Source organism: Gymnoscopelus braueri (genome assembly GCF_963280865.1).
Source record: "Gymnoscopelus braueri genome assembly, chromosome: 20".
Lineage (NCBI taxonomy): Eukaryota > Metazoa > Chordata > Actinopteri > Myctophiformes > Myctophidae > Gymnoscopelus > Gymnoscopelus braueri.
This window is the reverse complement of record NC_137622.1, coordinates 7,316,913-7,333,062: the sequence shown is the minus strand read 5'-3', so window position 1 is coordinate 7,333,062 and position 16,150 is coordinate 7,316,913. Positions and strand designations below refer to the sequence as shown.

General features: G+C 40.5%; 1 protein-coding gene across 1 annotated transcript in view; it reads right to left on the bottom strand.

Moving 5' to 3' along the window:
- Positions 1 to 1,945: 1,945 nt before the first annotated feature.
- Positions 1,946 to 16,150, bottom strand: part of nr3c1 (nuclear receptor subfamily 3, group C, member 1 (glucocorticoid receptor)) — a 30,501-nt gene continuing 16,296 nt past the window's right edge. Inside the window, exons 3-9 of the mRNA XM_080416394.1 lie at positions 14,982 to 15,136; positions 11,994 to 12,110; positions 11,177 to 11,458; positions 10,184 to 10,328; positions 8,914 to 9,044; positions 7,885 to 8,042; positions 1,946 to 6,438 (exon numbers count right to left, since the gene is read on the bottom strand). Of these exons, the coding sequence (XP_080272520.1) occupies positions 6,286 to 6,438; positions 7,885 to 8,042; positions 8,914 to 9,044; positions 10,184 to 10,328; positions 11,177 to 11,458; positions 11,994 to 12,110; positions 14,982 to 15,136 (1,141 nt within the window). The 3' untranslated portion in view covers positions 1,946 to 6,285. The remainder of the gene's footprint in view (positions 6,439 to 7,884; positions 8,043 to 8,913; positions 9,045 to 10,183; positions 10,329 to 11,176; positions 11,459 to 11,993; positions 12,111 to 14,981; positions 15,137 to 16,150) is intronic.

Sequence of the window (16,150 nt, the reverse complement as noted above, 5' to 3'; positions counted from 1 at the left end):
AGTTAAAGTATAATATTTCTCTGAGATGTAGTGGAGTATAAGTAAAAGTACTTAAATTGGAAGTATACGCTAGTAAAGTAAAAATACCTCAAAATCGTACTTAAGCACAGTACTTGAGTAAATGTACTGATTTATAGCCTACTGCAGTGGTTTAAAAACATTTTCATGTCAAGGACCCACAAATTGATATTTATTAGGCAGCGGACCCCTCTTTGAAAATATGTTGTGCCAGAGACCCCCATAAGAGAAGACTTGTGTAAAATGTTTTTCTCAAAATTATTCAAAACATTTCAAGATTAAAAAAAAAGAAAAATAGCAGATCTACAAGCTCACAATGCATGGCATCGCAACACGTTGTGAGCTTGTAGATCGTCTATTTTCGAATAGCCAATCTATATAAAATAGGATAAAAGTGATTAAACTGATTTTTATGCAATATTAACACATTTTATATTAAATGATACTAAAGGTAAGGTAAGTGATATTTTTTGGTTAAAACAAAAGGTTTTTGTTAAAAGGTTAAAGCACTATATTCTAATAGTAGGCTACACATTGCTATAGACTGACAAAATGTCAGCCAATCAGGAGAGAGTACCCATTTATCGGCTTAATTTTTAGTGTTCCAATTCCAATTTTGTCTGCTGACCCCAAAACCGAAATAAAGTAACAAAAAACTGGGGAAAAAAGTACCAAAATCCACCCAAAAACGCATGTGTCCGTTGCCTGGGGGGGTGAGCCCCCAACCTAGTAGAGACCTAGCACCGCCCCTGGTCTGCTCATTTCTTTGTGTCATCACTTCCAATTTCACTTGTTTAATCTGTATCATTGATTGGATAAAATTGGTGTCCTGACCTGAAAATGCATTTTCTGTTTAGAGATGGGAGACCCCTGTTACTGAACAAACACGCTCTATATAGCAATGATTACTATCAGAATATAAAGCTATATAACACTTATTTCTCTTACCCTAACCCTACCTTTAACATACTGTATATAACTGATGGATTCCAAGATTGCCTTCATATTCAGTAACATTTAGTTTCTTAGAGGAAATGTCAATAAAACAAAATAAATAGATTAAAAAAATCTATTGTCTCCAGTAGTCCTGACATAAAATAGTAAGTAATTAAGTATAATAGTATACAATAGTATGACATTGTGTATCAAATAGCGTAGTAATGTATGTCATGTTTAATGAAATAAATAGCAATAGTGAAATATCCTAGTGTCATTTTAATCATTAAATATAAAAATGTAATTAACACTATATATTGCCATTACATTAAAATGTTATAATATATAATAGCATAGTATTACATGATTTAGTATAACACTACAGTATGACGTGTTTTAGTGTAATAGTAATGAATGTATTGTTTGTAAAGCACAGAACAGTGAAAGAAAGGTGAGGTCACACTTGTCAGAATGAGCTGGTTGATGAGGAATGAGCTTATGAGATGAAGACGCTAAAATAAAATGACAAGAGATTGACAATTAGGTGGAGCAAAGAACACACATGGAATCAAAGACACAAACATACAACTTGCAATGACCCCCACAGAGGCCCAAACACACACAAACAATCCTGACAACAGCCTGTAGTAGTACAGGTCCTCTTAGGTATCTGAACTCTGCAGGCCTTCCCCTTTGATTTTATTGAGCATTATTGAGCAAATAATTTCTTCCCCAACAAAGGTTGCACCTTGAACTTGAACCCAACAGAGATTTAAGTCAAATGCAAGTTTCCCCAATAGCTCTCGAGTGTCCCTTAACTCCCCTCATCCATCATTCAGAACGTGATACAGGAAACACAAAATACCTCTGAAAAAAGGGACCACTTTTACTATTTACTTTTACTATGATAAACTCAAAATAGATGGTTTGAGAATTCACACCAACTCCCTTCAGTCAGTAGATTGTGACTGAGTCAATGAAACAAGCACTGTGATGGAAAAGCTCATTTATTTAATGAACAAGTGCTTGCTGTGACCATTAAAAGCTTACCGTTTCCATTGTTCAGAATCAAGTTAATATCATGTCATACATCGCATACAGTTCCATGTTTTGAGAAGTACCACACAACGAAGACATAGTTCAACATTTAATCAATGGAGGAAAAGATCAACAGGAATTCACACTAGAGGAGAAATAATACAGAGGATATAGAAAAACTATTATTTTGAGACAAATACACCACATTTTCTTTACAATGGATTATATGTACATAATTGAAACTTTAAGCAAAAACAAAGCTTTAAAGAAAGCATATACCAGTGAACGTGATCCGCCCTTAATTTCTCAAAAGTTAATGTCTGCATATATTTTATACAAAATAGATTTTCAAACAATATTTGGGTAGTGCAAATTTTTCTGTTCTTTTTTAGATTCAAGCTGGTTGATTACTTTCACAAACAGTTTGTGTGGAAAACAAAACAAAAAAACGTACTATTTTCCTATTCACAGTATTACACAATTTGACCAAAGCCGTCAAGATAGAATACAAAATGTGTTAAAAAACAAAGTGCTGTACACTTGTCCTCTTAAGAGCTAGAGTTCTTATGTTGAAATATGCTGAAAGTTTGACTGTTATTTGCTTTGGTCACCTTGTATTCAAACTTCAAATAGGCTTTCCATTGTGTGCAGTCTGCCTGAATAGTTTACTGATACAAGCGTACATCTTTTCCTGAAAATCTGGCCTGCAGAGATAAAGGATAAGTGTTAAAACTCCTCTGTGTGAATAGCTTATATTTGAAAGTAAGAACAATACATCAAAGGAAGCAGTTAAATGTCTTTTCATGCAATAATGAAATAGTATGTTTATCTGGCATTTCCTTTGCATATTCGGTTGTCCTCATAAAACGTCTACAACAGGAAGGTGACCGTAGCCTATACGTTTGAGGAGAGAGGCAAGTGTGTGTTTTTTGTATATCTGTTAAAAAAAAAGGTTCTGAACAGCAGCAGCAGCAGAGATGTGAAGACGCACTGGATGTGAAAGTAACCGTTCTGCAGTTTAAAAAGGATGGTTTTCACAACTATCTCTATTGAATCACCCAAAAGGAAAACACAATCGTTCATTTTGGGACATGGGGAGGAGTGAACAACGGCTGGGAGGATGACACATGTGATGACATAAGCCTGATTTATACTTCGTCGCACGACGGTATCGCACACAAAATAGCCCATCTATAGGCTCACAATGTGTCACATTTGCGACACGTTGTGAGCTTGTAGAATGGCTATTTTGGAGCATACATTAGGTAATCGGCATGGCAGCCCATACACACCAGGAAAACTTACCTGATCAGTCTTAAAATAACATACAACACACAAGCACACCATGTGGGGAATCCAAACTAAAAACATTTTGCGTTTTGTTTTACAGTCTACCAGTGAACATGGGTGACCACAAACACTTCAAACTTCAACCAATGGTGACCTGAGCATGGGAGTTATTAAGTAATGAGTATCACTCTAGTAGCTTCACATTGGATGTTGGCATAAGAGTACTGTATCTATGGTTGTGTGAGAATGACGACATGTACTGTACTGCTCGAATATGTTCTCTATGAACATAAAATGCAGTTTTCAAAATTACTTTTAATAATAATAACTCAAATTTATATAGCGCTTTTCTAGCGTACCCAAAGACTCTTGATATCCAATCATCTAAAACATGGACAGCGTGCCACCTTTCACGCTTTTTTTGTTAAGCACAGGTTTTTTCTTTTCTTTAGAACAATTTCGGCTTTAAGATTCACATTCATTAGAGTGAAACCTGGATCATTTTGTGCTTTCAAACACAAAAACATATAATAACAGGGGTATTAAAGACAGCCATGACAAACTAAGCAGACAAACCCAAATGGTGCTAAAATGACAAAAGTAAAATAAATGACAATCAACACATTTCAAACTCCCATTTACTTTCATAACAAAACAATGAGTTACTGATAGACCTATGTTATGCCATATAATTATACAATTAACGAGTGAATCTCTTGCAGTAGAACATAAAGCTGAAATAAATTGATCTTTGTTGTGATAATTTTGTTTGTGTAGTGAGTGTTAAATAAATCCTATTTTTTTTTTTTTTTACTTTCACAAGCTTTACTGTTGGGATACATGTTTCTCCTCTGATACGGTATAAACGGACTTATCAAAATGATTTAAAACAGGCAGAAAACAAGAGTTTGGCACTGAAATGGTTCCCAGAGAATGTAGGATGGAATCTGCCTGCTGTGAGCTGAGCGCGCAAGGTGGGAGTCACATACTAGACCGCGTGCTTTCAAACATTGGGGTTTGTCTATGTATTAACACACACGGCTGCTGCAAATATATGCGGCTAACACACGTGCGCGCACACATCATACACACAAAAAGAAGCACTAACATTATCACAAGGTGCCTAAAAAGGTCTCTAAAAGAGGTGCAGGGGGCCTGATTGGTAGGTCTGAGGTTCTCAACAGCTGTGTGAGGTTTTACCAGATTACATGCTTGCCACTGGTGGTCCTTAATCACTTAAACCCTATATACTTAGTTGACCAGAGTCCCCAGGGCTCTATACTAGGCCTCCTCCTCCACTCTACTCTAAATGTCCTCTGTGAAAATAGCCAATATACAAGCTCACAATGTTTTGCGTTGTGAGCTTGTAGATTGGCCATTTTTGCAGATTGTTTGCCCTCAAATAGGGACTCAAGGGTTAAAGTGGTTTATAAAACATGTTTATAAGGACTCCAGTGGGGATCATGTTTGGAAGAATTGGGACTGCATGTGGAGTTTCTAATTTCATATCACGACTTAGTAGCTCCCTAAGAAAAACTAAACAAAAAAAAAACCAGCCGGCCTGGAACATGACATATGTACGATCTCGTACAAAAAAACCCCAAAATAGAACATGCCCTCTATAATCTGATTGGCTGACGCAGATTTCTCTTACATTCCAGTCACATCACACAATTTGGGGGGGGGGGGGGAACTTGACATACAGACAAACAATACTCCATCATCCTTCCATATTCCTCTGTACAGAGATCAGTCCAGCCTCTCAGAAAGCCTTCATTCACAGTCTTTTTAAAGCCTTTAAGTAAGGGGTGTTAAGTGCTCAAACGTGTGCCGGAGGGAGGGAGATCACGGCAGGAAGTTTGGATATTCATTCCTATTCCTGTTTAAGGGTCGCTTCTTTACTTTTGTGGTATAAATGCTGAGGATGACAAAGCTGCCACTTCAGTACATTAAAGTAGTTTCAACGGAAAAAAGTGTAGACACTTATTTCAGTGGAAAATGTTTCCTTTTGTTTTCATCCCGGAAGCATAAATCAGGCTTAACATTGCCACTGAGAGAGCGGGGGAAATATATGAAACTGCATGTCTTTCAAAATACAATCAGGTATGATGAGGGTAGACTGTGGTGATGAATGGATGAAGGGACTCTCACACAGGTAGAAACTGAACAGCTAAAAAAGGCACATCGTCTCCGTTTCCCTTTTATAACAGACGTGTAAACCTGGAAGAGGTTAGCTTGTGTGAGTTGTACACATCCTCATAAAAACAAAACAAAAGTAATTATCCAACAGAATTCCATGTTATGTCCCAACAATATTGAAGCGATAACGTTAAGCTTTTGAAATGACCGTTTGGAAAACGAGGATATCGCTTTCCTGTGACTGTTAAAACACGCTGTTCCTGTTTGTGAATCCCTAAAAACTAGTCTACAAGCCTGTTTATTTAATAGCAGGAGTTCTACTTCGTTATCTTCTCATGTAACGAGGACTTGGACCAACTGTATAAAGTGTGACATAATTTGAAAAATGTAGAAAATATTATCATACCTGTACATAGATATCTGTCTTATCTACTGCGGATACTGTGTTGTTTTTCAAGGATAAGAAACCTGAGATGACATGAATGGTTAGCCTATTTCACTCCGTGATTATCTCATATCATAATCTTACAAAACAAAATAACAATCCTACTTGTTATTATATACTGTATCTCAGACCGCTCGACAAAACTAAAATCTCTGCGTTCGTTCTCCCCTCACTACATAAATGTCTCTCACTCTCTCTCGCCCTGTGAACCCCCACAAGTTGCATACTCGCTCCCGAAACATCCGTCGCTCCCTCAGTCTCTCTCCTTAGAGCATCTCCGTCTCTCCGGGTTCTGTCCACTAACGGTTCCTTCTCTGTCCGTCCGTGTCTCTGGGGATGATGAGGTGGGCGTGGTGGGCTTTTAAGGCATTGTATCTCAGAGAGGGAGGGGTAGGTGGGTGGTGGTAGCGGACACACAGTCATCTCTGGTGGAAGAGAAGCGGCTTGACGCTCCCGGCTTTGAATTTTGGTAACTGGTTGCTGATGATCTCTGCCAGCATCTCTGGGAACTCCACGCTCAGGGATTTATTCACAAAGGTGTAGAAGCAGAAGTTGAGCAGACCGCCAACCATCTGGAGACACAGCACCACCACCATCATCATCAGCATCACTCAACCATGTATCAGAACTTTATAGGGGTCGACTGTAAAAGCTGCTGAATGACCATTGACAAATTGGTCATTCAGCAGCTGTAATTTACAAATTACACTCCTAATTACACTCATTCACTAGTGTATAAAGCATGTCAAGAAAGTTTATTCAAAATCTATTCGTTTTAAAATGATTTCACAGCCTCTCTTTCTGCCCATGGAGAAAACAAGCTGTTTTGGTGGGTTGCCATGGAAATCATATTTGGTCTATAGCACTTTTGTTTTTACATATACACAGCTCTGATTGTTAGTAAAGTTGACCCTAGGCTCTGTACTTGGTCTGCTCTTTTCCCCTCTACACTCTACCTCTTTTAAAGTTCCCCTAAGAATATAAGGATATTAGGGTTCATGTGGTTAATGTAAATATAAGAAAAAGGTCCTATCACACAAAGATTTGGAGACCCCCCTGTAGTAACTCTGAGGTCCACTAGGGGTCCTGGACCCCCTGTTGAAAACCCCTGCTCTACAGGGAATTATTTGATATCTACGCTACAGAAAACACTCAGTTGGATATTATACACACAAACACAAAGAGACACAGACGTTCACAGCTGCCATTAATTAGTGATGTTGATTGCCCATGTGGTCAAATACACTTACAGGCTCAACAAGCCATCATTAACCTGCTAGTAGTGTTACAGCTGACTGGTAATAATGTGCGCATTTGTGTTTAAAACGCATGCACGAGAGATCACTCTGATCTAATCCAAGAAAGTTGGAGAACACTCTAAAATCGTGGATTTTAGTTTAGCTGGTCAATTTGAGATGACAACAGCAACAAAGGTTAGTAGTAGACGACCTATATTTGAGATGATGATCAGTTATTATTCCAGTGGTCTATCCAAGACGTTTTACAACGTTTATAACTTTGAGACCAGTGCTACTTCTCCTCTCCTCCGTCTCCCTCCCTCTACGGTGGCACTGTGTGTGTGTGTGTGTGTGTGTGTGTGTGTGTGTGGAGGAGGGAGTTAGGAGCTGTAGCTTGATAGATACAGTGCGTTACAGAGAGAGTATACTTCTCCATACGACAGTGTTTTACCGAGAGAGAATACTCAATACAATGGCGATCGGATCGGTGAATTCACCCGTGATCGGAATGTCCCGATCACATGCTTTACATTCATATCGGGCCGATCCATGGCCGATCGATCGGACCATCTCTGATTCAAACAGTTGGTTGAAAGTGACTGGGTGGACCAGATGGAGCGTGGGATCTTCCCAGCTGTGCCATCACGACTGAGAAGATACGATGTTCCAAGCGGCTTGTAAAAATCACCATTATCAATTACCGAAATCACAGCAAAACAAGTACATGACTCCTCGTTGAGGAAGAGGGGGCGTATTCGATAAGACACGGTAATACCATACCTCGTGCATGGAGTCCAGCAGCTTGGTGAGTTGGTAGAAGCGCTGCCAGTTCTGACTGGAGTTCTCCTCTCGCTTCACGATGGCTTTACCCAGCTCTTTGATGTAGGACATCCTGATCTCATCAAACACCGCCTGGCTCTTCAGCCCGTCCTTTGGCACTGAAATGAAAGAGACAAACTCTGAGTTAGCATCCAATGAGTCACACTCTGTGAAAGTGAAAAGTGACGTGACTAAAAATCTAAATGCCTGGTTTGCACAGGGTTAGAGTAAATGGGTTTCGGTGCAGGAATCAATAATGAGCAGAGAGAGAGAGTGGTTAGAAGGGGGTCAGAGCATAGAACTGGAATTGGATAGAACGGATGTTACACTGTCTGCCAGGCTAATTCAGCTAGTACACCATTAAATGGCAATTATGAAATAGCCACGGTACCAAAGCAATCGTGTTATGAACCATGTTCAGTTCTGTGGTTAGTTTTAGTAGCAGTGACAAATCAAACAGCTCAGTTTTACATAACTAATACGTTCAAGTCTTACTCTATAATGACTTGTGTAGCTTGACCTCCCATTAGAGCAGAAGTATAGTTTGTGTGATGTTCACTATATTTAGATACAGAACAGAATGGACTGAGCTTAACTAAGAAGAAAAACCTTTATTAATCACAAAAACTCTGTGACTTAAACTCTTAGATAAGTCTCTTTGACTTAGTTAATTTTGCTGTATTTAACTTAGAGGACAGTGTCTGCTTGCAAAAACAATTACTACGGTAGTGGTGACATGAGTTCAGGAGTAATAATTCAGTTCAGTAGTAATGGTTTATGCAGAAGCTAGTCCAGTGTAATTCTTCAAAATGGCCGCCCCTTGACCATCCTGGAATGCTGACTTGAATAGCAATGCCTGTTTTATATAGTTCTTTCTAGTTCTGTGCTGGCAAGTTAAAGCAGGATTGATGGTTGTGTAGTGGAGGGTGAGGTGCAGTAGATGTTTAAGTAGAAGATGGAGGGTGAGATGGGTGAGGTTGACAGACAGACCTGTGCTGAGCAGCAACAACACCTTCATACAAAGGTATTCGTCGTGGGAAACCTGCAGTCGGACGAACTCGCTGGAGATCTTCAGCATCTGGTTACACTGGTCAGACATGTAGGGCAACTTCATGCGGTCTCTGGTACAAACATGGCACAAACCACAAAGTTATTCAAAGCACATAACTTATTTATTTACTTAATGTACGGTAACTATTCCCATATATTCTATTTTGAAGATGTGTGTGTGTGTGTGTATGTATGTATATATACACACACACACACACACACACGTTTTCAGTCATTTCTCAAAAAATCCTATTGGTGTTTAGTTAACTCTATAGTTATATAAACCTAGAGCTGTAAATGTAATAGTGATTTGTACAGTGAAATGCTTAAACTGTGATTGTGGTTCTATCCACTGCATATTACAACACCGCTTAAAAAATGTATCTTCTAGTCTATGAGACAAGACAAAAACCAAGACAAACTAGAAAGGGGTGCTCCGCAGAGCGCATATCTCTACCAGGCAGGGTTGGTTGCCTACCCAAAGCTGTGAAAGTCGTGGGTTCCAAATTTTGTGAAAATACTGTTTCTCCAACAAAATAATAACATTTGTAGCCTTTGTGGCACCCCCCTAATACTGTAGGTCTAAGTGAAAAAGTTATTGGAGGCCCTTCAATATGTGAAATTTGGGGTTGATCGGATAATGCATTTATGATTTGACATTTTCTTGTAAGATAGGCCTCTCCTGCTAACCTTGTAAGCCAATTATAGGCAATTGCAATGGAATATGAAAAATACACATGGTACATGTTTATCACATGAATTCAGAGATAACAAAATGTGTTGTGCAGAAAATGCAAAATGGCAGACAATGTAGTTAGGTGGAAATGGGTGTGCCCGCTGTTCAAGAGTTGCAGCATAGGCCAAAACAGACTCACGGTCACTCAGGGGCTAAAACACAATCTCCGCCTCCCGGCCTTCCGGACTGGCGGAGATAATAACATTTGCCACTTACAAACATTGCCGACTCTTTGTTAGACACAATGGAATAGGGATGGGACGATATTAGCCCCTATTTTTGGCAAATGTTCCCCCCAGAATATGAAAGCTGGGGTGCAAGCGGTTAACAAAAGTGGCATTTTAAGAGTTTTACATGTTTTGATAGTCATGTTTTGGCCACAATAACCGTGACAAAATATATTCATATTGTCCCATCCCTACAATTGAAACAATGATCTTTGAGTTCTGGTCCGTAGATGAGTGTACAACATACTCATTGATGACGAGATCTGGAGCGAAGCAGAGCATGTTGCCGTTACACTGCTGGTACGACCTCCAGCCCAGGCCGAAGGACATGAGGAAGAGCCAGGAACATTGCAGCAAAGTCATCTGGTCATCCAGGTGCAGGTTCCTAAAGCCTAACGCACAGCAACATACAATACACTTTCAAACTGACAACAATAGCAACATCCTATATCTTATGTGTACTTCTGTTCCGCTTCCCGATGTATCCTAGGGTTTTGGCTCGTCTCCTACATAGCAAAACGAGAACATGTTTGTCTCTAGTTTTGATGAAACTGCCAATTTGAACTGATTACTTCTGTCACCAAGACCTCATACGCGCAGCCAGACAGTGGTCCTCTACACACATACAGTCACAAGAGAGTGATAGAGAAGAGTGTGTTCATTGTTTTCATGCCAGTACAAATGAATTATGAGCCCAACTTCACCAGTGAAACAAACAAGACAGAATTCAGTAACAAACACATTCTTTTGAGCACTAAAATAGAATGAATTTTAACTGCATGGTCCGACATTAAGGGGCAACAAAAAAAACTGCAGGCAAGTGAAACCTGTCTAGACCCGCCCGGTTGGGCAACTACCATGAGCGTGAGGTTTTGTTTGTTTTCGTTCCTGATTTCTCCCATCATCAGTTGCGGGCTGTCTCTGTCAGCATTTTCTGAACTTCTCTGCCTAAGCAGGTATCCAGACTGCCCCCAAAAATGTGCCCGGTAACATTGCATTTGTGCGAGTGCATGGTTATTTGGTTATTAAGTTATTTAATATGTCAGTCATTTCTTTGTATATTGAAGTTAATTGTCATATCTGTCCTCTGGATGTTTTGTTTACAAAGCCTAAAAGCCAAAGACCTTTTTAATTTGTATCTATATGTTCAATGCCAAAAACACTATCAAATCGTTAATCACAATTGTTTGTGTGACAATTAATCAAGTCAAGTCAAATTTCATGATCGTGACAACTCTACCTGGCAGAGCCTTGGCCCATTTGACAGCAGAGATGACCTGTCGCCCTCCCAGCCGGTTGAGGGTCGTCATGAGACGGGTGGAGGTATCGGGCAGGGTGCTGTCATAGCCGGCGTAGATGGTCTCCGGCTCGATGGCCTTGAGCAGCGACAGCATGGTGGGGATGAGCTGTGGCATGGACTTGGGCACCAGGGACCGAACCTCGGGAGGAGGGGGAGGGGTCAGCTCCGTCTGGTTGCTCGGCTGGACGCCCTTTAAGCGGTTCAGTTTTTTGGTTTTACGAGCTGCAGTGAAGAGGATAACAGAGAACAGTCGACCTTTACAGGGTGTCTGCGTTTATCAGGCAGTTACAATTTAAGATTGAGACTGCTTTCTCAGCTGCTGATCTAACCTCTTGAGATCTAGCATCCCTATTTTGAGGGTAACATTCGCCGTAAATAGCAAAATCTACAAGCTCATAACTTGTCGCAACGGCGATGCATTGTGAGCTTGTACATCGGCTATTTTCGTCAAGCAGATTTGGTGTAGAGCGGGAAAAAAGCGCACCAAGTACAGTGCCAACTTAGGTCCATTTTATTAAGTATAGAGGACTTAAATGGTTAAGAGTCTAAGACTTGTCATCTGACGTTATATTTATTATATTTTATATAGATACACATTTTATATTTATATGCACATATATATGTGAATATATATATGCACATATATATATACACACATACATAAACATATATATATGTATACACATATATATACATACACATATACACACACACACACACACAGTAAACACACACACTGTATATGGCTGGTTCGTACCTTCCAGGTTCATTCCCGCCATCAGACACTTGCGGAAGCGACAAGCTGGGCAGTTTTTCCGTCTGATCTTGTCTATGATGCAGTCATTCCTCCCAGCACACAGGTAATTATGTTGCCCTGAGAGACACGAGGGGAAGGACGGTTGGTCTGTTACTGACATGGCAAAAAGCAAAGACTGCAGGGGAAATAGCACATTAGCTTTGGACTCCAACCAAGAGTGTGCTTCAGAGTTATAATCACATAATGACAACAACTGGTGCAGAAACTGCAGAGTTAACACATTGAGTGCCAGAGGTTTTTTTAAACAGGGTACAGCCAGTGCCAGCGTTTTTTACCGTTTATTGGCGATCTTTTTAGAGCTGTAGAAGCCACAACGAGGACCCGGATGTAAACAAAAGGTGTCTAACGACTGGAACAATAACATTTCTACCGCGATCAGCCATTGCAGAGTGATCGCCCGTCGAAAATGGCTTGTTTTGACCACTGTAAAAAGATATGGAGATATGGACCTTTTTCTCAAGATCCCATTGTTGGGGCGGATGCACGTCAGTTTTTTTGGGATGACGTCACATCCGTCCATTCCATTCGAAAGGGTCCTAGGATCATTCCTAAGTTGCGTTAGAACGCCCCTTGAGGAAAAAAGAAAAAAGATTCTCGTTTTTGGCACCCAATGTGTTAAATGCAAGGCTGCAGGATTTCTTCTTCTAGATGGCATGGAGAAGTGGCCACACTATGCATTTTGGGAACGTTTCCTCACAAAATGTCGTCAATGTGAGGAGGAATGCGAACACAATATCAACCACAGTATCTTTGCAGTGTAACTTTTATAGAGATCATGTACTGATTTGTGTTATGCTGCATTCACACGGGCAGATACAAAGATACAAAAATACGCCGCATACTTGTTGCTTTGTATCCGTGTTGCTCAACGCGGCCGTTGACGTCATCAAGCGCTGCGTCATCGGAGCTACAGTTGTAGTTGTGTATCTTTGCATCTGGAGGTTGAACACAGCTGAGCTCAACTTCAATTTGTATCTGTGTATCTTTTGTAGCAGCTACAAACGTCAGATGCATCTTTGTATCTTCATGTCGCTGGCTTCCTTTGAAAATGAATGGTAGACTGCCCGTATCAGCCCGTGTGAAGTGAACGCAGCATAACAGCTACTATTACTACTCACTTTAGGCTACTGCTATCGCTACTAATGTTACTCCTACAGCGGCCACTTTCTATGGAGACTCTTGTAATCACCTCATTACCCTTCTTTCTTTCTCTCTCTCTCTCCACAGCCGTCCAGCGCTACGTCCCCACAGCTCTAGCTGTCTTTAGTTTCGACCCAGCAGCCATAGCCAGTCACCACCCACATGGCTTCCACCCCTAGCCGGCAGGACGGAGCCTTCTACAGCTCCAGCATTGTCGCGCAGTAGTGACAACCATCATGGCTAGTGGCTACCCCAAGAGTACCAGCTCCAATCCAGCACTGTCACAGCAGTAACACCACTATGGCTGCCAGAAAGTGCCTGCACCAATTCCCCATCAGATGTCTGTTCCTGCAACTGCATTTTCAACTTCAGAGCACAGGTTGGCCTACATCGAGTCAACATCTAGCCTGGTCCCTTGCAGCCTTCATTCATTCCTCCCTCCATCCATTTATCGTCCATCTCTCCTCCCACCCATTCATCCCTTCCTCCTTCCGTCCCCCCCTCCATTCATTCATTGTTTAACCATTCATTCACTCCATTTCTCCATCCATAATCTAAATGGCAGCAACAATCGTGTGTTGAAGAAAATGCTAAATGGCAGACAATCCGGTTCACGGAAATGGAACATGTCCTATGTCCAAAGACGCCAGGGGGAAAACAATTTTGATGATTAGAAGTGAGTAGAGTGTCCTCCTTCACCTGCTGGGAGTGTGCGTGCAAAGTTTGACGCCAATTAGCCCAGTGGTTATAATGGACGGACACAAACAGGCGAGAAAACATAATCTCCGCCTCCAGGCATGGCAGAGAATAGAGATAAATGGGAAGTTGTCAGAATTGTCATTTTATGAAATAAATGTCAATCTTGAATACGTACTGATGGAAACTACAGCATCTTAGTTCCAAAATAAATGCAGCAATCTTGCAACATCTGTGTGTGTGTGTGTGTGTACATGTGTGTGTTTGTGTGTGTGTGTTTAGTTAATTAGCTAGGGTTTGTTTGAGTGCAATTTTCCCAAACTGAAAAATAGTGACGATAATGACAGGGTCACATGACAAGTGTGCCCTCTTGTAAATGTAACTCTATGGACTGATGTGGCAGAAACTGGATCCCAGGTCTCCTGCCTGGTATTTCCTTGCTCCTCTATCCTCACTTGAACCTGGAAGTTCAAGTCGGTTTGCCATTCGGACGGTCATGCCAGGTCTCTTATTCATGCCCCAAGGAGTAAGGAGTGAGGATTAGGAGGCATCTCTGAGGAGTTATCAGCGAGGAAACGTGGGTGCATCCTTCCAGAAGACTTTCCAAGCTGAAAGTTAAAGACTCCACCCCTACAGCTGGCAATGTTATATCATTTGAGTGTGTGCGAGTTGGTGTCGTGGGTGCCAATTTGAAACTGTAGTAGAGCGAAGTAAACTGTGACATAATGGGCAGCTGTCTTGGGTAGAGAGGCCGTCTGGTAATCAGACTGCCTCTCAGGCGCTGTATTAATACGTCCTCTACTCCTAATAGTTCTTATGGGGAAAAGCAGAGGACAACTTTCACGTAAGTGCAAATGTACCAAAAACAACAACAAAGAGTGTTCTTTCATTGCCATCGTTGTTTTTATGCGTCTAAACAAGAGTCACAGAACCATAAATGGGTGCTTCGAAAGGAACTGACGGGCCACTTCTCTAACAACATATTTCTTCATTTCCTCTGTCCTTGCATCAGGTGCAAGTGGGGGGAAACAAGTATTTAATTTCTATACCCGACATGTAGCCATAGAGACAGCTTGTGGTCATATTCTGTACCTTCCACTGCTCTCTTGAAGAACACCTTGCAGCTTCCACAGGTGAGAACTCCATAGTGGCAGCCTGAGGCCTCGTCAGAGCACACCAGGCAGATTTTATGAGTGGTCCCGCTGGGCTTTCCCTGGGTTGTGGCTGGAGTAGCAATCCCGTCCTGCCTGGAAGGGACAGATACCAAATAGAAAATGTTGAGTTACAATCAATGAAAAAATTAAAAACACTGTTGAAGAATGTACATTCCTCAGCTTTTTCCTTTGTTTTACCATTGTATTTTATTTATTTTTTGTTTACTGTAGTGTCTTGTTTAACTGATTCACTGCCAATCACGTAGATCTACGCGAACCTATTTAAAGCCGCCACGTGCCAGTCGCGTAGATCTACGTGAACTAAAACAATTATTTTATTTATTTTTTCCAATTTGACCCAAAGACCAAGGAGATATGATTTTTTGAAGATCTAGACTCCTATCCACTTCCTTGTTAACTTAAAAATTCTGTATCTCGGCTCATGAGTACTTTTTTTTTTCAATGAAAAATCTCTGGCACTGGCTAAAAAAATATGAAAATACCTCTGGCAGTTAATGGGTTAACCTCCATTTCTTTTGCTTTAATTAAGTTATTTGTTAAGTTCATGTAATGCATATCTAAATACCAGGAAAAGTGCTATACGTCCGACATATTATTAAGAAGATGGAAGTGAAGTAATAACCCATTTTCCTCTAATTCTAGATTCAGTTAAGTTGAATCCAACAGATATTTAAATTCATTTTTGTTACATAAATATATCTCTGCCTTGTACATGGTCTGTGCTTTTAGAGAAAAAACTCAATACCCCAAAAAAGGAAATGAGGATGCCACCTATCTTACAATCTACCAGTAGGCATGACAATTATTATCTTGCTACATAGATACATATATATTGAACAACAAAATAATTCACTGTTTTAATGGCTCCTGTCTTTTTAAACCTGTGATCATGCTGAAAGCTGAATAAACATAAAACATAGATAAATAACTTATTTGCATAGAACCAATACAAATGTATTTCTCCCACAGACAACACACACAATTACACAATACTCCGTCTCTGCACATGCTACAGACAGATGTCAGTCACACCACTGAAGTGTTGTTGCGTTACACATATACTGTGTAAACGGTGTACTTCCAACG